The sequence below is a fragment of the Petromyzon marinus genome, chromosome 51 (assembly GCF_048934315.1).
Source record: "Petromyzon marinus isolate PM22_M1 ecotype Great Lakes invasive population chromosome 51, UKy_Petmar_22M1.pri1.0, whole genome shotgun sequence".
In the NCBI taxonomy this organism is placed as follows: Eukaryota; Metazoa; Chordata; class Hyperoartia; order Petromyzontiformes; family Petromyzontidae; genus Petromyzon; species Petromyzon marinus.
This window is the reverse complement of record NC_133717.1, coordinates 13194205-13216124: the sequence shown is the minus strand read 5'-3', so window position 1 is coordinate 13216124 and position 21920 is coordinate 13194205. Positions and strand designations below refer to the sequence as shown.

General features: G+C 50.3%; 1 protein-coding gene across 1 annotated transcript in view; it reads right to left on the bottom strand.

The window, feature by feature from the left end:
• ASCC3 (activating signal cointegrator 1 complex subunit 3) overlaps positions 1-21920 on the bottom strand; it is a 117268-nt gene that overhangs the window by 50281 nt on the left and 45067 nt on the right. Inside the window, exons 26-36 of the mRNA XM_032973575.2 lie at positions 21532-21752; positions 21317-21402; positions 20145-20311; positions 19282-19427; positions 18757-18877; positions 15835-15977; positions 7967-8104; positions 5572-5692; positions 4240-4372; positions 3072-3197; positions 154-265 (exon numbers count right to left, since the gene is read on the bottom strand). Coding sequence (XP_032829466.2) covers positions 154-265; positions 3072-3197; positions 4240-4372; positions 5572-5692; positions 7967-8104; positions 15835-15977; positions 18757-18877; positions 19282-19427; positions 20145-20311; positions 21317-21402; positions 21532-21752 — 1514 coding nt within the window. The remainder of the gene's footprint in view (positions 1-153; positions 266-3071; positions 3198-4239; positions 4373-5571; positions 5693-7966; positions 8105-15834; positions 15978-18756; positions 18878-19281; positions 19428-20144; positions 20312-21316; positions 21403-21531; positions 21753-21920) is intronic.

Sequence of the window (21920 nt, the reverse complement as noted above, 5' to 3'; positions counted from 1 at the left end):
CGATGCTATCGGAACGAATTAAGCCTTAACGTGTATTTGCTATACTCGCTTAATGACCAAATCACTTAACGACCGGTTTCGTAGAACCAATTACCGTCGCTAAGAGGGGTTCTAACTGTATGATGATGGCGATGCCGATGGCTAACAACTCACCTCCCCGACCTCTATACATCCCGAGAACTCCAAGTCAAAGAGGGCACTTCCCACCAGCCCCGACAGGAAGTTGTTGATCACCTGATGGTCAATGCTCTCAAGTTTGTAGTAGCTGCGGATGGAAAAGAGAAGCGCCACCAACGTTCACTTAGTCATCAATGTTTGTATTTTAGTCACGGTCCGAGTCTCGTCGGTGACAAACCGTGGAGAACGAGTCGAGTCTGAATGTCCTACCCCCATCCCGCCCGCACCTCCGATGAGCACGGTTGGCTACGTATGGTGCGAAAGAAGTTCCAACATACGTACATTCTATGGGAGTCATAACCCTGAGACTCGTCGACTAAAGCAGTCGAACACTCTTAGTTATTAAACGTTCACGCGAGGCCACGCAATCCCCAACACCGAATACATGCTGGAAGATAAAGGTGCAGCCCTGCAAGTGCTTGCTGGGCACAAGGGCCTCAGTGAGAGGATGCTTTATTCGTGAGCCCATCGAGAGGGTATTTTTGCCCACTCTTCCACGCTGACCAGACGCATTTGAAAGAGGTGGGAGCACCCACACTTTAATCACATGTGACACACGTCACTTGCCAATCGACCAACGTCAGTTTCGTCCATTAACACTGCTCGGTGGACAACAGAGGCGGAGAGGGAATCGAACGAGCGACCTCCGGATTGCAAGCCCAGTGCGCTGACCGTTACACCGCCACTGTGGCAGCGGCAAAAGTTGTAGCCGTAGCATCCGCAGCAGCCGCACCAGCAGTATCCGCTGCAGCAGCAGCAGCAGCAATAGCGGCGGCAATAGTGACAATAGCAGCGGCGGTAGCAGCGGCAACAGCAGAAGAAGCAGTAGCTGCAGCAGCAGCCTCTATTTGCATCGTAACCGCACTAACATGACGGCAGTGTGAATACGTAAATCTCGTGTAAAGCATCTGGTTTAATAAGCCACGGTTAACTTCCCTTCCTGTGCATAATCTTCACCACAGCTGCAATCAGTATTAGAATTACAATGTATTCCTATTGCTTTTTAAGCAGTTCTTAACATCTGCGGGTCCTATAATGTCTCTAGCAGCAGGGATCCATTAGCCTATAACCCCACCGTGATTTATGGTTTACCGCATGTCCAGTGGAAATAGTCCACAATGATATACAACTTGCACTCTTTTACGGAGCCAGAGTTTTATGTAAAAAGCGAGCATTGTGGTGTGACTCTGCTTAAATGAGTATTGATTGGAAATAATCAAAAATCCTACCGAGATACCCACCCATCGATCTGCTTACATACCTAACAACCAAACCAACCAGCCACCTACCAATCCCAGCCATGCACCTACCCACCTACTTACCCACCCATCCAACAACACGCCTACCTACATACCAACTCACGTACCCAGTTACATGCCTACATATCTAAACACTCACAGACCCACCCACCCTACACAGATACCTACCACCCACCCAATAACCCACCCACACACTGACATGCTAACCTACCTATGAACATACCAACCAACCTATGCAAGCATCTGCACACCTTTAAACTCAACCACTCTCATCCAACTACTAATCCACTGACACACAATGTATCTACACAGCCGTTCACCCACACAAACGCCTACTTATCAATCTACCTACACATATACAATCAATCCACCTCCCTACCTACCCACCTACTGGCCATATTCCATCACGTTTTTTTTCCAAGTCTGAACGCATTGCCAATCATTGCCTTTGAAACGCGCACAGTTAAAAATAACGTTCGCCTCTGCCGCGTTTAGCAAACAGCGGGGGGAAGCAGCAGCAGCAGCAGCGGCGGTAGCCGCAGCCGTTACGATCGATGGGATCGTTGCCGAGTGACCGCTAACCTCGCCGCACACGCTGGACACGGCGCTGGCCTGGTGATTTATTCCGCTCTGTCAGGATCAGCTTGCGGCATCGCTCACCTTCCTCTCTCTCTCTCTCTCTCCCACACTCTCAGGAGGGTGTAAAAAAAACAAACCCCCTCCCGCCCGCCACCACCGATAGCCGCTCCTCCCAGTCACCACCACCACCACCACCGAGCGAGCGAGCGAGCGATGATGTATTTACATTGGCACCTCCGAGGTCTCCCGTGTACGTCGAGCTGCCTTGCGTAATTACGTGTTTGCTCACGGAAATCACCGACGGTCTTAAGGAGATCCGCGGAATTAGCCCGTGGAATCGTGTGTGCCGTGGCGGTGTGTAACTACCGCTCAAGCGCTGCTTCTTAAAGAGGCGAACCCCCTCTCCCCCCCTCCCCTGCAAAAACAAGGGCCGTGCCGTTTTATTGCGCGATGATCAGCGCAGTATCGACTCGCGCGGCAGGCACAGGCGGCCCTTGAAATCTGGGTCAATTACAAAAATTATCCGAGGATTTACATCGCCCCCCCCGGTTGTTGCTACAGGTATTCATTTAAGGCTTAGCTGACCTAGGGGAGGCCCAGAATCCCGAAGACAAAAGATCTTCCCGTGTCGCTTTAAACAAGCTGTTGGCGTGAATCTGTTATGGCCAGAATAGCACACGAGGGGGTAGGTGGCAAGTATAACGGCTAACCGCTTTTGTCTACCCAGTGGCGATGTTAACTGCACACCACAGCAGACACTAATTTGAGGCTGAGTAGACCTAGGGGAGGCCCAGGACCGGTTCAGATAATCACCACTGGTGTTGGTCGCGAGTGGGAACTGCATTCAGGTTGCTGGGTTCATAGCGTAGTGCGCTGACGGCTACATTACCGCTCCCCACATATAAACACATTCACACGCTTACTCATACTTGCAATCACACACACACACACACAGTCACTTTCACACACATACATACACACTCAATGGTATTCACTAACACACAGACATACACTCCGCACGCACGCACGCACTGATTGACACACGCCGAGATGCACCTGGGGTTCATGATGAGCCGACGGAAGAAATAGGTCCAGGTGATGTAGTCCATGGCGTCTTGCTTGGAGGTGATGGTGCCAGAGGTGATTTCAGCATTGAGATGGTCAGCGAGTACCTCCAACAAACTAGGACACACGTACGGAGTCGGGAATGGCAACACACGTTCCAACCCTGTGCAGCCTTGCAAAGTGGACGAGGTCTCGAGCGAAACGTCGGTACACATGAAACGTCGTGAGATTCCTCTCCAACGACAACAACAACGGCACCGACTGGTGGCACTGCCGAGGCAGTGATAAGCCTGGCCGCGTTCGATTCACGTCACACCTTTACGAATTGTCTCTGTCGGGATTGAGGAGGGTTTGCGATGGACACGTTAATTACGCGACGACCTCACCCAAAAGAAACCAATTGCGAATCGTACTATTTCGTCGTGAAAGCCTACGAATAGATTGCGTTCGTATTGCTGTTGTTTAATGAGCGGTGCGGAAAGTGTGCGGGCTGATTATATTATTGACGATTATCCTCGTGTTGAGCAAAGCCTCCGTCCTACACAGCAATACCACTCTCTACTCGTTCCTATTTAAACGCGAATAATCATGGCCCACTGTTGCAGACACACGGACGGACCAACAGAGCTAATGATGAACAATTTCCACTTTTTCTTTGGTTCTTTCGGTAAAGTCACGTAGAATGAGAATAAAATAATAAATTGATAAAATTGTACGTGACTTTACCGAAAGAACCAAAGAAGATGAATCATTGCAGTCACGAAAGCTTTAAATCGAAATTTCCACTTTGGTTGGAAAGCGTTTAAGAAGGGATACAGGTTCATGGGAGGAGATAAGGAGATGAGTCTCACCTGCACCTTACTGGCAAGTGTGAGACTACGACCCCTTGATCTCTTGCACGCATGTACGTATGTATGTTGAATCTCTTTCGCACCGTACGTAGCCAACCGTACGATCCCAGGCGGCAACAAAACATTACACCACGGGGGGCCTTTGGCCAAAAATTCGATCGAACTCCACGAGAGTTTATCGTGCCGCCCCACCTCGCGCTACAGACCGGCGGACAGACGGGCAGAGCCGACGCGCGTTGGCATGCGTTGACGAGGGACGTGGGGGAATTTTTTTCGAGAGACAGGTTTGAGAGAGGGGGCCGTCTCACCTCGACTCTACCGGGAAGGGCTCGTAGAGGAACTTCTTGTAGAAGTCCTTCTTGAGGTCGTGCACGAAGATCACCGCCTTGCCTTGATCGTCGAACTGAGGGCGCCCGGCACGGCCCATCATCTGCAGGACGTCTGCAGCGTGGGCCACAACGGGCGGCCCGTCACTCGCGCCACCACGGAGGCGAGATATTTGCTGGTCTTTCATCGTCATCATCATAGGTGACCACTTTTTTTTTTGTATTCTTACATTCACGTCATTTATGCCTTGACTAAGTGCGCTTTAGAGAGAATTGAGAACGGTACGTATGAACGCGATGGCGGAGATGGGGTGAATAGATGAGAGGAGGTAGTGGGGCGCATCTGTTTCATGCGTGAATTAGGTCAAAGCGAAACTGATGAGAGCCAAGTCTTGATGAATGGATTGGATAGATGGGGAATGAGTGCTAGCTTTGGAGAGAGATTGTGAAGAGGGAGCGGGAACAGTAGTGGTTATAGAGGCAAGATTAAGGCGTCGTGGGGTAAGCAAGGGGAAAGAAAGTGAGTTTTGAGGGAGGAGTGGAAACTAGTGAGAAAAGATGACTGCTTGATATGTAATGTTTGTTGATGTAACTTGCTGACCCGCCCCAACTGGACATCTGTGCAAAAGAGCTTCATAGCTCATTGGATTCCTCCTCTGGTCAAAATAAATATATTTTATTCTGAATCATCATCATTGTTACTGTTATGAGCCAATCACTGTCTCCATCATCATAATCGCCATCATCATCATCACCGTGCTCTTCATCTTTGTCAACACATCATATCCACAATTATCATCGTCAGGTCATTATTGACATTGTCATCATCAGCAGTGTCATTCTCAGCAACTTAGTATCATCATTATCCTAGTCGTCAACATCGTCGTCAAGTAACTATCATGATGATAATCTTTCTCAGCACACTATCATGTACATCATCATCATCGCCATCAGGTCATTGTAAGCATCATCATTTATGTCATCATCTAATCATTGTCATGTGCACATGATCAACTTCTTTCTAAATACATAATTTCTGCCATCATCTGCCCAACCACATCACCATCATCAGCAGCAGCAGCAGCACCATCACCTTTGTTATGGGTTAATTACAGAGTACATAGGATAATTCATTGAAGAGAAAGACGATGGCCTAATAAGATTAGATACACTGTTAGAGGTTTGTGCCCTGTGCAGCAATGTCTATGACATCTGCATATACGAACTTGGGAGATGATGTAATTGGCAGGTCACTTTATGTGTGTGTGTGTGTTAAACAGCTCTCCTACCAGAACCTGCCACGTGTGTTCGCACCTGTGATAGGGAAGTCCACGTATCTCCGGGTTTTTCCGTCAAAGTACTCGGTGCCTTTGATGATGACCAGGTGAGCTGGGAAGTTCACCCCCCAGGCCAGCGTGCTGGTGGCAATCAGCACCTGCAAGAGGTGATGTTCCTTCAATAACGACGCGGTCAAGATCACGGCCAACGTGATAGGGGGTCCAGATACAGGGTGCGAGCCGCAGGGCCACATTCAGGTATAAACATCAGCTTCACGTACACATGCACACATGCAGATTAAAACATACATATCCAAATTCAACACAAATACTAGATTTGAACACACATCATGTGTAAACACAAAGGGCAGACTCGAACATTCGGAAGACATTCATTAGTTAAGATGAGATTCCCACGCAAATATGAGATGAACACACACATACTTGCTGACCCGCTCGTACTGGACATCTGTGAAAAAGAGCTTAATAGTTCACTGGATTCTTCCTCCGGTCTAAATAAAGATGCCGATTCTGATACACATCATACTAGATTCAAACAAATGGCTCATGATAAAACACGAGACAAGACTGAAACGTAAATAAGAGTTTCATGCGCATCACAATTGAGACAGTGATTAGATCAATACACAATGACCAGATTCAAACACGAAGATCACGCTTGGACACAGAGACCCGATTTAGACACCAACACCAGGCTAAGATACAAATGTTAGATTAAGACACAAACATCATTTTCCGACACAAGCACCGGATGGAAGCGCCGATGCTGGGCGCAGGTCGCCCGTTGCCTCCGCGTGTGCGTGCGTACATGTGGACATGTGTGCGTGTGTGCGTGCGCGTGTGTGCGTGCGTGAACGTGTATGTGCGTGCGCGTGTGTGTACGTGTGTGAATGTACGTGTGTACGTGTGTGCGCGTGGACGTGTACATAGGCTTTCACGACCAATATTATTCATAATAAAGGTTTTTGGGTTAGATCGCGTTTATTTATAAATGTGTCGTAACCCTCCACCACCCGACACGGCCAATCAGCAAAGAAAAGTGTCACGTTGACAAAAGACAAATAATTCACTACTTCAGCCCACCGGTGTGTTGAAGAGTTAATCCACATTTACAGTTTGAGTACGACGTTTCGCTGGTAAATACTTCCAGCATCATCGGGCAATTCGCCAGAATGGTAAAGCCCTCGCTTGCTCCCGGTTTTATATAGAGCAGAAGAGTGACGTCATCACTTAACTCATCAGGTGCAGTGATTAGAGGCGGAGGGGGGGGTAATGTAATTATATAATCGATTAGTAATCAGTCATTGGTTATGATTAGTAATGAGTTGTAGATTAGTAATTCTTTAAATCAAAATGTAATGTGTATTATTTAATAATACGCTTCCAGGCCGCACTGAGCCGGTAGCTGAACTAAACTATCAACAGAAGGTGTATATCGGATTAATTGTTCATGTGGCAGCTGCTACATTGGGCAGACGGGACGTAACATCAGCGTAAGACTAAAAGAACATCAGAGAAATATTAAATTATCTCAAACACAACTGTCGGCAGTGGCAGAACATGCTTGTCAACAAGGACACTCAATTGATTTTGACAATGTTGCAGTGGTGTGTAAAACTAATTATTACTGGCAAAGACTAATTAGAGAATCCATTGAAATTGAGAGGAACAAGAATAACTTTAATCGCTCTGACAGCTACCGGCTCAGTGCGGCCTGGAAGCGTATTATTAAATAATACACATTACATTTTGATTTAAAGAATTACTAATCTACAACTCATTACTAATCATAACCAATGACTGATTACTAATCGATTATATAATTACATTACCCCCCCCTCCGCCTCTAATCACTGCACCTGATGAGTTAAGTGATGACGTCACTCTTCTGCTCTATATAAAACCGGGAGCAAGCGAGGGCTTTACCATTCTGGCGAATTGCCCGATGATGCTGGAAGTATTTACCAGCGAAACGTCGTACTCAAACTGTAAATGTGGATTAACTCTTCAACACACCGGTGGGCTGAAGTAGTGAATTATTTGTCTTTTGTCAACGTGACACTTTTCTTTGCTGATTGGCCGTGTCGGGTGGTGGAGGGTTACGACACATTTATAAATAAACGCGATCTAACCCAAAAACCTTTATTATGGACGTGTACATGTACGTGCGTGTGTAAGTGCACATGTGCGCGCGTGTACGAATGTGCGCGTGCGTGCGCACGAGTGTATGTGTGTGCCCATGAAGTGCGTACATGTACGTGCGCGTGTATGCAAGTGCACATGCGAGCGTGTGCGCGCGTGTGCGGGTGTACGCGTGTACGTCTGTGTGCGTGCACGTGCGTAAGCGTGCGCACGTGCGCGTGCGTGCGAGCGCGTGTACGTGTGTGTGCGCTGTGAGCCGTGAGTTTGACCTGGATCCTGGTGTTGACAAAGAGCTCCTCCACGGTGCGGCGGTCGCGCTCGTGCAGGCCCGCGTGGTGCATGCCGATGCCGAACGCCAGACACAGCTTCAGGTTCGAGTCCTTCACCGTCGAGATGATGTGCTCCATCTGTGCACAAAGACAAAGGATCCCCCCCCCCGTGTGGCCTTAACGGACTGTCGGGGCAAGTGCTGTCAAACGAGCACCTAGAGAAGGCAGGCACGGAGCACGAGAGGGTGGGTGGGGGTGGCCAGCACCACACTCCACCGCCTTTGTCTCCCCAGTGGCGATATTTACACATCGCACCAGGTACTCACATACCTGTCAACCCCTTATTAGTGCCTACCTTACTACAGACTAATTCAGACCTTATTGGTCACCCCGTGCTTTTATACATTTCAACGCTCATCGTACAAAGTCTCATCACAAGGGACAAACACAAAGATAAATATTTTTTTTTGCCCGTATTAAAATGGCTGTACCCCGTATGGACCTGACGGGCTGACAGCTATGCACTCATCTTAGGCCGAGACGGCCTAGGGGCGGCGCAGGATCGGTTCTGATAATCGTCACCGGTGTTGGTGGCCGCGAGCGGGAATCGAACTCGGGCCGCCGGGTTCGTAACGCAGCGCGCTAACCGCTGCACCACCGCTCCCCTCCACGCACACACAAAGACGCACACCAACACTCAGACACACGGCTGGCTGATTCAGTGGTGAGCACAAGGGGCCATCTGTCTCATTGGGCAAGGCACGAGGATCAACACTAATGGTTCTTGGGATGAATAGAGGTTCCTTGGACTGAGCATCGGGTGTTCAAATAAAGATACAGCGCCGACGTGTTCCCGCGCTGCGCAGCACGCTGCTGTTCGGCACGACGTCCGACGTTTCGGCCCACGTGCCGAGGGCACGCGCGCAGCAGAACGTGGGAGGTCATCGTGGGAGGAAAGCTCACGGAGAGAGCTCCTCAGGACAATTGCGAAAACCTACGCAGTTGTAAATAAAGATACAAACGACAAAAAAAAATACAAAGAGCTCTTATCTTGCAGATTCGAATCTAGGTTGTGTAACCACCAGGTTTGTTCAACAAGAGTTTAATGTTGCAATAGTACAACACAACACAGGTCTTCTTTTGTATATTGCTCTCCATGCACAGCATCCCAGGGTAATTTACAATAAAAAAGAACATCTCAAAAAAGCAACTGGCGAACAGATCCAGCACAAAAATTACAACACGTGACAAGTGCCCATTGGTCAGCAGACCGATCTGCTTAAAAAAACAAAAACTGTATTGTGTAGCCGGTAAAACATATATGGAAACGTAAAGATGTTAAAATGTTATTTGAAAGGTGAGCCGGTATCAGGATGCCTAGTATGATTTGGAACAGAGCTCCAGTGGCAGCAGCACTTCTCCTCTCGTATGTACGCACGCGTGTTGATCTTCCTTTGCAACGTACGTAGCCAACCGTGCTAACAGGAGGTGCGGGTGGAGGACAACAAAACTAAACACAAAAGGCAAATTCTAAAATAATGACTTTGTCAATGTCGACGATGATTTAAAAGTGCACAGCTCCCGGAAGAGAGTTCCAGACGGCCGCAGAAGCGCATCTGAAAGTGCCGTGCTATGCGGTGACTGTCTTTGGAGGTCGCTGGAGAAATTAGTCCCGGCTGAAGACCCCACCAGCTGTTAAACACGCCTCTCTCTCCGTCACTCTGGTTCTCGATCTGTCTCTTTATTATTTCCCCCCGCGGTAACTTCTCCCCTGCATGCACGGCGTTCTGAGATCCATTGCTTAAGAGCGCCTTCATGAATTTCAACCATCATTAGCACTGTTATTTCTCCACGTTGTGAATGCGTCGCTGAAGTAGGGTTGCCACTGGTCCTGATTTTCCCGGGATCGTCCTATATCCTTCCGGAACATTACGTAAAACAATTCAGGTTTTTGTCAGTTCCATAAGAGTTTTTTCCCCGTCTTCCAGTACTGACACATTCTTATTCCCACGGTACGTCCGAGCGTTTTGCATCTCAGGTAGCAAACCTCTACCCTGCAAGTGACATCATGGGAATGTGCTTGCGATTTAAACGTTTTTTTGTTATCTCATTAAAGGAAGCGTTTGTGTCCAACAGTACCGGGCGACACGGCCTTCGGGGTGTGTATCTATGAGATAAGATCTGTTCCACCTTATGGGTTTACGCCTTCCGTTAAAAAGGGGACAGCACACGTTGCCGTTTTCAGACTGAACATCGCTTCCGCAAGCAGAGCCTTGTCAGGGAAGAAAAATCACGCACGCGCATGGATCATGTAACGCTTTGCAACACGCGGTTGGTTGTATTTGGGGGGGATGTATTTAATTTGCAAAGTATTTAAAGCCGACAAGTAGCCCTTGGGGTAAAAAAAAAATGCATGTTCATAAATAACAATCCCTTCGCTCCGTTTTGGTGAATGAAGAACGACCTTTACCCCAGAAACCGTAGCCCGTTGCGTTCTTTGTATTGTTACCGACAAACGCGTTTAGTTTTAGTTTTCATTGTTGTTGTTAATTGTGCTTGTGCACAACTGCCAACGCAGGAGCATGACCAAACAATGCATTTAATTTTGTTGAATTTAATTGCGGTAAATAACAGCATAACTTTCTACCGAGGGGGAGGGGGCTGGTCCACACTGGATCATTCTTAGGAGGGTTCCAGTGCCCCCCCCCCCCACCTTCCACCCCTCCGTGTTACGGGCGTACAGACGGACATAAAAGACTCGTGCGGAACATTCTTTTAGACCGTAGCGGGAGAGTGCTGACAAAAAAAAATTGCACTGAATAAAGCAAACGTTCAAGGGGGGGGTTAAAAAACGGAGGAGATTGATAGAGTACTGAAGATAAACTCCCCAAGCCGGCTCAATCACCCAACCGCATTCACCCCGCCCGTTACGAATTAAACTTAACAGCTAAATCATAAAGCTGTCGTCACCAATGACAGTCCTAAAAAAAAAAAACATCCCGCTCATCACATCCGAGTTGTCACTTTTAATTCGCCGTTTTCCCATCGTCGGCTACAGAAGAAACATCAGCATATTACTGTTACGAATGACACATCACGGAAAATGCGCATTCATCAACACGAGGATGTGACCTCAGAAGGTGGTTAAGCAAAGTCTACTTCCTCGGCTCTTCTCGGGGGACACGCGGAGTTTGTCGCCCCTGCTCGCTGTGAGAATTTCGGGTAGAAACGTCGACACTTTTCATGACATGAACGTCGATATAAAAGCTACAAACGGAAAATAATTGCAAGCAAAAGAAAAGGAAAGGACAAAAAAAAAAATGGCAATACTTTGGGAGCCCTGGCCCGGCTTGTGATGTTAATTACGTTGCCACCCACCCACCCACCAACCTAAATTAAAACGTTAAGTCTGCGAGGAAAGCGGGTATGACAAACACACTGCCTTGGCTGGTTTGTTTTCAAGTGAGAGAGGTGGGGGGGGGCGGGTGGGGGCGGTCTTGGCTTGGAGCTTGGCGGTGGAAAAAGATATGTAAACAAGCTTTTCCCAGGATAACTGGGAAACGGGCGAATGTGTGGGGGGAAGGGGTGGGTGGCGGAGGTGGTCGGGGGGGGGGCCGCTCCCGTTCCCGGGTCTCGCTAATCAGCTACACAAACAGACACGCACACAGCAGAGGTCGCGGACAGTTCAGGGGCCAGAGGTCGAAAAGGATCACCTCGGCCTGGAATATACTTCTCAAGGGACTCCATATATGTTACGTGCGTTTCGCTCGGCAAATGCAAGTTTTGCGTGACGATTGCAGCTGTGTTTTTTTTGTGAGAGTTTCAGAGTGGTGCGGAGGGGGGGGGGGTGAGGTGGGCAAACACAAAAAATGCGTCTATTTTTTTTAACGTCGAATTCTGCGGAAAAACATGGGCAGTTTGCGAGTTTGTGTACGGGGTGCACGCGCGCGCGTATGTGTGTGCCCCCTACCATGCCAACTTGCTGTTGGCATAGCAGGGGGCACAGGTGGTGCATCGACCAGTCATCTCAGTCAGTCAACCCATGGCACCTGGGTCTGTCCCGTGACCTTCTGCCAGCGGGCATTCGACACTTTCAAAGGCCTTCAAGTGCACATAGCCTGGTACAAGCGCGGTGGTGACGTCACCGCCACTTAGTGGCGAATGGCGGTTGTTGTTTTTGTTGTGTCAGCGCGCCTGGCGAGGCCTGGCGAGCGGTAGTGTAGCAGTCAGTGGCACTGCGCGACCGAACGGGAAAACCCGAGCTGGATTCCCGCTCGTGGCCAACATCAGTGCCACGTAACTAAACCGGTCGTGCGTCTTCTCCTGGGTTGACTCGGCCTTACATCAACGCATTTTGTCCCGTGTGCGACAAAGGGCAGCCGAGCGTGGTGCTGTCCACACAACCCGCTCGGGCGCCGTGCCGGACTTCATAGGCGCTCGCTAACAGCACTTGCCACAACAATCTGTACGGCTATACGGGGTGCCTGTGATCTCTGTGTGTGGGTGAATGGTGGGTGCAGTGGGACGGCAAACTGCATTGCAAACTCCAAAAACACACGTTTGTTTCCCCAGCCAAGCTTGACAGCAGTAGCAGCGGTATCTAAACCTGTCCTCGTCCCCCAACTAGGTCAGCTCAGATGCAAATAAGAAGTCTGTGCATTGCATGAACTACCGGCACTACTTCGGAGGCGAGGGTGGCCAGGTGTGTATGATGCTGGCCACGCAAACTCGTTGTGCACAAAGCCGGCCAAAATAGGTGCTCGCTAACAACATTTACCCCTACGGTGTTGTGAGGCTAAAGCGGCACCCTATGTTTGTGCATCCCCAACATTAAAGTAATCCCATTGACAGCCATGAGCCAGTGCAGAAGTATCACAGTTATAACGCGGATCCCCCATTAGGTGGTTGGCTTCCCACAGTTAAGTACCCAGTTCATTAATGTTTGAGGGATGACGACGCTGAGGATGAGCTGGGTTCAACCCGAGACCAGGATTTGAACAAATTACTTTCCCGACTGAGTGTTAGACCAGTCAAGGGTAGATACAAGTTTATGTGGAGGCTCCAGTGTGATTCGTTAAGGAAGGGTTGGTATATTCGTCGGCAGTAGAAGCTGGCACGGAACAGGCCAGGGAAATATTACACAACGTTACATCACGTATCATCTGCTCGAGTGTCTTTTAGCAGCTTTGGAGGCAGAATTGGTGGATCACACGGAGATGAATATGCGAGTTGGTAAGCCCAACCTTCTGATAAAAACAATATGTACCACCTACGCCATCTACTGGACACGAATGCTGCATGCTCTACGTGGGGTTGACATCCTTTCTAACCACCGTTCAAACAAGGAGCTGTAACAAATTGTTCACGATTTTGTCAACAGCACGTGCACTTGAAGCCCTTTCGTAAAACCACTGCTGGATGAGGGCCCACTTCCTCCCCATGCCGCTTGGGTCGTGGGGGTTACTTGACCATACTTCACCACTCTGTGCTTTCGTGAAGGCGGTGAGCACAGACGATGGGAGCTTAGTTCAGTACAACAATTGATCGTTCTGCATTGCCCGCTGCTGACGACGACGTAGTCCCGCGGCAGCAGCCTATAGCACCTGTGTTATGCACGGTGGTCGCCCATCCAATCACCATCCAGGCTCAGACCTGCGTAGCTTCCGAGAGATTATGAGATCGGGCACGTTCCGGGCGATCTGATGACAGGCATCTGTCAATAAAAATAGAATGGCTTTGCGCAAAGCCAACTCTTCTTGTCCTTGCCATAGGAATGAGAAATGTAGAGTGTTGGCTTCGATTGTAGATGCGTGTTGCTCCACGCTGCTTTGAGCAGGCACACTTTCTGAATTGAATCGATAGGTTTGATGATTCTAACAAGCAACGACAAATCTGCCCAGTGGCATGATTACGCATGTTACTTTTCGATCTACAGTATTGATATGGGATCGGTGTCCAATTTTGCCTTAGTTTCCAGTACAACTAGCAGTGTTTCATTGTCAAAGACATTCGCAAAACAAAAACAGAAGTTAATGCCGGACTATCACTGAGCGTCATCGTTCTTTGATAATTGTTTTTATTTTTTAACAATAAAAACGGATTGGAATGATTGCAGCAGCTCATCATCCATCTTGGGGTCAATAAAAAATACACAATCATCCACCTGGGGTTGTATTATGGACATACTAGTCCCCTGTCACGGGAACGTTGAATTTCCATCACCGGATAAAAATCTTTCATTCGAGAGGGGCGCACCACCTCTTGATTGACCATGGTGACTGCGTTTTGAGAATTTTGCTGAATCCAGAATCCAGTTGGTAAGAAAGCATGTCGGTTCACTCCAGGGGTTTTGCTAACCGCTTGGACCAGGTGCTGCTGGGCTGCGGACACTTGCAAGAGTTTGTCGCACGAACAATGCGCGCGATGACCTGAGCGGGCTCCCGCTCGCTCGGAACGCGCACGAACACGGAGACCACCACCGCTCCCACCACAACACCCACACTCCCCCACCCCCCACACCCACACATACACGCAGACACACCCACGTGCACGTGCGTGACGCATACACAACACAAAAGCTATCTTCCTTCCTCTACATTGTCCTTGCACGTGTTGTTAGTGAGCGTCTATTAAGGCTGGCACGGCACGACACGCCCGGCCACCTTTGTCTTCCACGTGCTGACATTCAGGGCCAATGAAACAAGTGTTTATTTTAGGCTGATAGCATGTCAAAGAGACCCTTTACGACGATATATATTGATACAAAAAAACGCTTACCGAGTGTTAAGATATCTGGCCAATTCTATTTGAAATTATTATTTTTTACGTGGATTTTTTTTATATATATGCTTAGATAAAAACCACACAGCAATCGGCGAGATTCCGAAACGTCGTGAGAATGTAATTGTGTTATTTTATTATTTTATTCTCATTCTACGTGACCTTACCGAAAGAACCAAAGAAGAAAAACACATCCATTCAGTCAGAAACCCACTCGCTGCACTGCCATCTCCCGGCCACGTTGCTGATAATGGGAAGTTTCACAGCACATGGCTCGTTGACGCATGACACCAGAGCACCCATGGGCACTGCCAAACCAAACGCGCTGCAGCTGTACAAATGAAAGCATTGGGGCCGGAGAGAGTCCCTTAAACACCCACCCCCCTCTCGTAGCCTGTCCACCCAGCAGTGTGATTGGGTACACCACGGTTAGTTGATCAGCAGCAGGAGGGGCCTACCGCTAGCAGAGGAAGTTAGTAAAGCAATTGTAGGGCTGCACCTTGAGGCTGTATGGTGATTGGAGTTGTTTGTCTTGGTCTTTGTGTGCGGGGTAGCTAGCAGCGGTGGCAGAGTAGTTAGTCCACTGCGCTACGAACCTGGCGACCGGGGTTTGATTCCTGTTCACAACCAGTAACAGTGATGAATATCTGAAGCGGTTCTGGGCTTCCCCAAGGACGACTGAGACTTAAATAAGTACCTGGTATGGGGTGTAAAACATCAGCAATGGGGGAGACAAAGGCAAATGGATATGGTGTTGGCCACCAACCCCCTTGTATGCTGTGACAACCTCCAATGGTGATTGCGAATAGCACTTGCCCCAACAGTCTGTTAAGGCTATACGTGGGACCTTTGTCTTTTTGTGTGCATGGAGCGTGGTGGTTGGCACACTGTGCTCTGTACCCGAGCCAGCTGAGTTCGATTCCCACTCACCGTCAACATCAAGGCCGAGAACCAGAACCGCTTTACATGAGCAGGCTATACGGGGAGGGGGCGGGCGGGGGACGTCTCCGTTTGGTAGATCGGAAACTGCGGTGCACTGAGAAAACCCACGCGATGTACGGGGCAGGGGGGCGACTCGTGGGGTTCACCTCGGTCTCGTCCGTGTGAAGCCACTGCTTGGGATTGTCCTCGCCGGCCAGGAAGGCGATGAGGTCGAGGGCGGTGAGACGCGTCTGCCTCCGAGACGACACGAAGATGAGCACGGGCTTGGCCGGGGAGTGCGTGCGGATCGCTGTGGGGACGGCAGGCGGACGCGGAGACGAGCGATCGACGCGAGTAGCAGCATCGTGTTAGCCACGTGGGCAGCAGCATCGTGTTAGCCACGTGGGCAGCAGCATCGTGTTAGCCACGTGGGCAGCAGCATCGTGTTAGCCACGTGGGCAGCAGCATCGTGTTAGCCACGTGGGCAGCAGCATCGTGTTATCCACGTGGGCAGCAGCATCGTGTTAGCCACGTGGGCAGCAGCATCGTGTTAGCCACGTGGGCAGCAGCATCGTGTTAGCCACGTGGGCAGCAGCATCGTGTTAGCCACGTGGGCAGCAGCATCGTGTTAGCCACGTGGGCAGCAGCATCGTGTTAGCCACGTGGGCAGCAGCATCGTGTTATCCACGTGGGCAGCAGCATCGTGTTAGCCACGTGGGCAGCAGCATCGTGTTAGCCACGTGGGCAGCAGCATCGTGTTAGCCACGTGGGCTTCAGCATCGTGGTATCCACGTGGGCAGCAGCATCGTGTTAGCCACGTGGGCAGCAGCATCGTGTTAGCCACGTGGGCAGCAGCATCGTGTTAGCCACGTGGGCAGCAGCATCGTGTTAGCCACGTGGGCAGCAGCATCGTGTTAGCCACGTGGGCAGCAGCATCGTGTTAGCCACGTGGGCAGCAGCATCGTGGTATCCACGTGGGCAGCAGCATCGTGTTAGCCACGTGGGCAGCAGCATCGTGTTAGCCACGTCGGCAGCAGCATCGTGTTAGCCACGTGGGCAGCAGCATCGTGGTATCCACGTGGGCAGCCGCATCGTCCACCACTCATGTAGTTCTGCACGACTGGTGGACATTCCACGTTCTCTCTGACGAAAGCCAATTTGTCTTAAAGAAAATCGACTTGGGTTCCCACATTGTGGTCCCAAAGTTTATGAACCCATCGGAATGCATTGGTTGAGATCTGACGAGGGTTTGACAAATGCTGCCAATGTTACCAACTGATGAATTCACAGACTACACACACGCGGGTTAATCCACACACGAGGATTAACCCACACACAGCACCACGACGCATTCAGACGCCGCCACGCAGCAGCAAGCTACGAGGGGGTAAGACGGGAGTAGTGCTCGCGCGCAAAATTTCAACAAATATTCAACAAGCCTCTACAATCTGCGTGCGAAGAAATAATTGTCGCTAAATAGAGCGCTTTCCATTCAATCAGCAGCTCTCTCAACAGACAGCAGTGGCAGCCATATCCACATTATGACCCCATTAATCATAACGTCCGGGCGCATTTGTGCGGAGACCCGGTGACTGGAAAATGCTACTGACCCAATGCAGCGTGACATTAAGTGGGCGGAAAAGCCACACACACACAATACACAACAAGAGAAGAAAAATGCTGCCTCCCAATAATACACAGTAGCTGCAAATTGTGTTTCGAACACAAAAGGGATGTTGTTTTCTGGGTGTGGGAGTATGTTATTTATTTAGCGAAAAAGTTTCATCCGGGGCTGAGTGAAATGAGCACACGAAGGCTTAGGAAGTTTGAGACGGTGACAGGGCGAGAGTTGTGCGCTTAGCTGTCCCAGGTGATGTGGCACCATCGTGGGCGAGATGTTAACTACCTTGCCTGGTATACAGGAGGTCGTGGGTTTGATCCCGACCCTAAAGCCTGCTGTATATTTGGAGTTTGCATTTTCTCCACGTGGTCGTGTGGATTTTTCTCCGAGTCCTCCCAGTTTTTTCCTCCACTTTTAGAAACATGCGTTTATAATATTTGGCTCACTATACATTTCCACGTGATAAGTGACTTTGTTGCGCTATCATGTGTGGTCAAGTCGCTTCTGAAAAATGATACCTAGCTCAGTGGGCCTTACCTAGAAAAGTAAAAATGGCTTTTTTTTTTTGGCGAGCGTCATTATTTTCACAATGATGATTCAATCTCTAAAGAGACTTTCAACGTACGTACCGCCAACCGCAAGCAAGCAAGCAAGCTGCCGTGAGCTCGTGAGCTCCACCGGCTGCGAAAATGAATCGCTGAGCTGGCGGTGTCTATAAATCCACACATTTTACGGCTGTAATCTTGATGACGTGTAAATCGGCTGTTTGGCGAGCGATTCTTTGCCGAAGAAATATCGTGTCTGTCAATAATCCAAGGCGAACCAGACAGATTTTCACGAAAACTACAAAAAAAACCTCCTAAATGAATCACTGAAATGTACCACACAGATAACCAATACCTATGTGCAAATATGAACAGTTGTACCGCAAGACTGAGAGGAATAATTTTTTAAAGCACTATTATATATACATAAAATAAATGTATGCTGTACATCACTTATTAGTGTGTGTGTGTGCATGCTAGTGTGTTCACGTTCATTTAAGCTCACAAATAATCTCATTTGAGGCCGAGTCGACCTAGGGGAGGCCTAGGATAGGTCCAGATAATCGTCCACTGATGTTGGCCGTGAGCAGGAGTTTTAACTTGGGTCACCGGGTTCGTAGCGCAGCGCGCTATCCGCTGCACTACCGCTCTCCACATACATACAGACGCACACTCACGTGCACACTCGTACCCATGAAACCTCACGCACATATCCACATATACATACAAATTCACACACACACACAGATATCCACACACATATTGAGTAAGCCAGTGGTAAAAGCGAGGGAAAAAGTGAGTGGTTTGGGGGTTTCAGCGAATTATTGGGCGAGTATTTGATTGAGTGAGAGAGAGTGAGAGATTGAGAGAGAATGCGGTTGAGCGAGCGGTCGAGTGAGTGAAATGATGTGCGGGGGCAGCACCTTGGAAGGTCGGCTTGTTCATGGTTGCCATGCGAGGGCAGTAGTGCTGCCCTGGGAAGCCGTGAATGTGAGCCTCAAGGGGCACGGGACGCACAGACGGGCGGAAGTTGAAGAGGCCCACCTGTGCGGAGCACGCACGCACACGGTGAGCAACACGAGCACACACGCACACACACACGTGCACGCACACACACGTGCATGCACACACACACACAGAGCACGCACACACACGTGCACGCACACACATACACAGAGCACGCACACACATACATACACAGAGCACGCACACACATACATACACAGAGCACGCACACACATACACAGAGCACGCACACACACGTGCACGCACACACACAGAGCACGCACACACACGTGCACGCACACACACACACGAGCACGCACACACATACACAGAGCACGCACACACACACACGAGCACGCACACACACACACAGAGCACGCACACACACGTGCACGCACACACACGCGCGCACATGTACAAATACAACAGGTGACTTGAATCACCTGTTTGATGGCAAGCCAATCGGCGAGGTCCCTGGCATTGGCGAGCGCCGTGGACAGCCCGACCACGCGCACCGGCTTCTCCGTGTGCGACGAGATGAAGTTCGTGCGAGACACGATCACTTCCAGCACTGGACCTCGATCGTCGCCTGCGATGGCACAGAGACCGCTTACTCGCTCACTCGCTGGCTCGCAGCTAGCCCACTCGCTCGTTCAGTTGCTTGCTCGCTCGTTCAGTTGCTTGCTCGCTCCGTCGATCACTCACGCACCCAACTACTCACTAGCTCACAGCTTGCACGCTCGTTAACTCGCTCGCATATTAATTTAAAGTCAGTCAGCCTGTCGTGCTGCTCAAACATGTGTTTGGCATTGCCCTTCCCTGCCGGTGGCGGTCAGCTCGAAGTAGATTTCCCAAGACTACGCAGTGAAGGCCCCTGAGCAAATGCCACTGTGTGTGAACCATGATGCCACCACTCACATACATTCTCTCTGGAACGCAGGTGGCATAGATTGTAGCGCGCTGTGCGAACCACTGCAATGCCAATACAATGACAAAGATCCTCCGAAACAAACTTTTAGGGCAAGTGCTGTTAGTGCGCACCTGTGAAGGCCGGCACGGCACCACATCCGCCCGGCCACTTCTGTCTCCCTAGTAGCGATGTTTATGCACTGCACCAGGTACACATTTGAGGCAGAGTCGACCTAGGGGACGCCCAGAAACGGTTTGGATATTCTTCACTGGTGTTGGCCGTGACTTGGAATCGGGTCACTAGATTTGTCGAGCAGTACGCTAACCGCTGCACTACACATCTATACACTCAATCCCACACACACGTCTGCACACTCAGGGCAATGGAGCCACTTACCCAGCAGGTGGATCTCGTCGATAACGAGCAGCGCCACCTGTTTGACGTAGGAGCGGCTGTGCCAGCTGCGGCTCACACCGTCCCACTTCTCCGGGGTTGTGACGATCAGGTCGGCGCTCGCGATGGCACGGGCGTCTGGGGTCACATCGCCCGTGAGCTCCACCACCCTTGCAGCGGCGCACAAACACAGAGAAAAAGATCCCCCCCGTATAGCCTTAACCAGAACTGTTGAGGCAAGTGCTGCTAGCGAGCAGCACCTATGAAGGCTGGAATGGCACACGAGAGAGTGGGTGCCTACCAGCACCACGCCTGGCCGAACTATGTCTCCCCCAGTGGCGATGCTTACACACCGGACCAAGCACTCAATTGAGGCCGAGTCGACCTAGGGGATGCCCATGATCTGTTCAGATAATTGTCACTGGTGTTGGCTGTCAGTAGGTATCAGCAAAAAGACAAAGCCTGAGTAGATTGTTGGGGCAAGTGCTCTTAGCAAGCATCTATGAAGGCCGTAATGGTACACCAGGGGATGGGTGGCCAAGACCACACCCAGCCGCATTCATCTCCTTAGTGGCGAAGTTTACACACCACGGCAGGTACTCATTTGAGGCTGAGTCGACCTAGGGGAGGCCCAGGACCGGTTCAAATAATCGTCACTGGTGTTGGCCGTGAGCAGGAATCAAACCCGGGTCGCCAGGTTCGTAGCGCAGCGCGCTAACCGCTACACTACTGCTCAGCACACGCACATACGCACACACGCAATGACAACACAACTTGTGTCATGCCATGGAGTGCGTGACCGATTAGTGTAGGATCTCGGAATTTAAGTAAGGTTAGGCCTGCTTACCATCACTTAGGTGGGAGACTACTTTGGGATACCAGTTGCTGTAGGCTTGAGCTGTGATGCAGACACTCATCCACCACCCAATGATCTACTGATTATTCCACCTATGAACCCACTAAACCACTGTCTCACCTACCAACCCAGGCACCTACCCATGCACCCTTCCATCCATTCTATCTATTTATTTGTTCCTTCATCTACGTGATGATCTCTAAACTATCCACAAGCCAAAGCACTGCGTAAGCCAGCACTGGTCATGGTACCACACAGTTCCATCAAGTGGGGAAAAAGGCCCTGTACTGCGTGAGATGTGAGATTAATGATGAACCACCTCTTTCCCAGCTTCTGTTCCAGTCGAACCTTCCAGTCCTCCATCCTCTCCCGCACCAAGGCCTTTAGGGGAGCGATGTACACCGCCTGCCAGACACGTAGCGCAGGGGTGAGCGTTCAAAGGCGCGTAAGCCTTAAGGAGGCCTACATCCAGCAGCGGATAGACCACGCCAATCGCAACAAAAACACCGAAACGCCAGGCGACCAAGACCGGACCTTGGCTCCGGGGTGAGCGTTGAAGATGCGGAAGATGGCGAGCTCTGCCGCCACGGTCTTGCCGGAGCCCGTGGGTGCGCCCAGCAGAACGTTGCCATCCCCGTGGTACAGCGTGTGGAAGATCTGCGTCTGCACGGGGTTGAAGTGCGTGAAGCGGTAGAGCGCCTCCAGCCGCGCGTCACCCAGTGCGCTCACGGGAAGCGGCTGCAGGTCCAGCAGCTCTGCAGGGGCAGTGGGCACGCGGGGAGGGTAGCGCACACAGAGAGATCGCGGTTAGGGCACGGTGTGGTGGTGGCCTCAGGGCAAAGTCCTTGTCGTTATCGCGAGGCCACCTGACAAAAGACCGCCGTCACGTTCACAACGCTTGTGGCCTGTGGATGTACCGATCC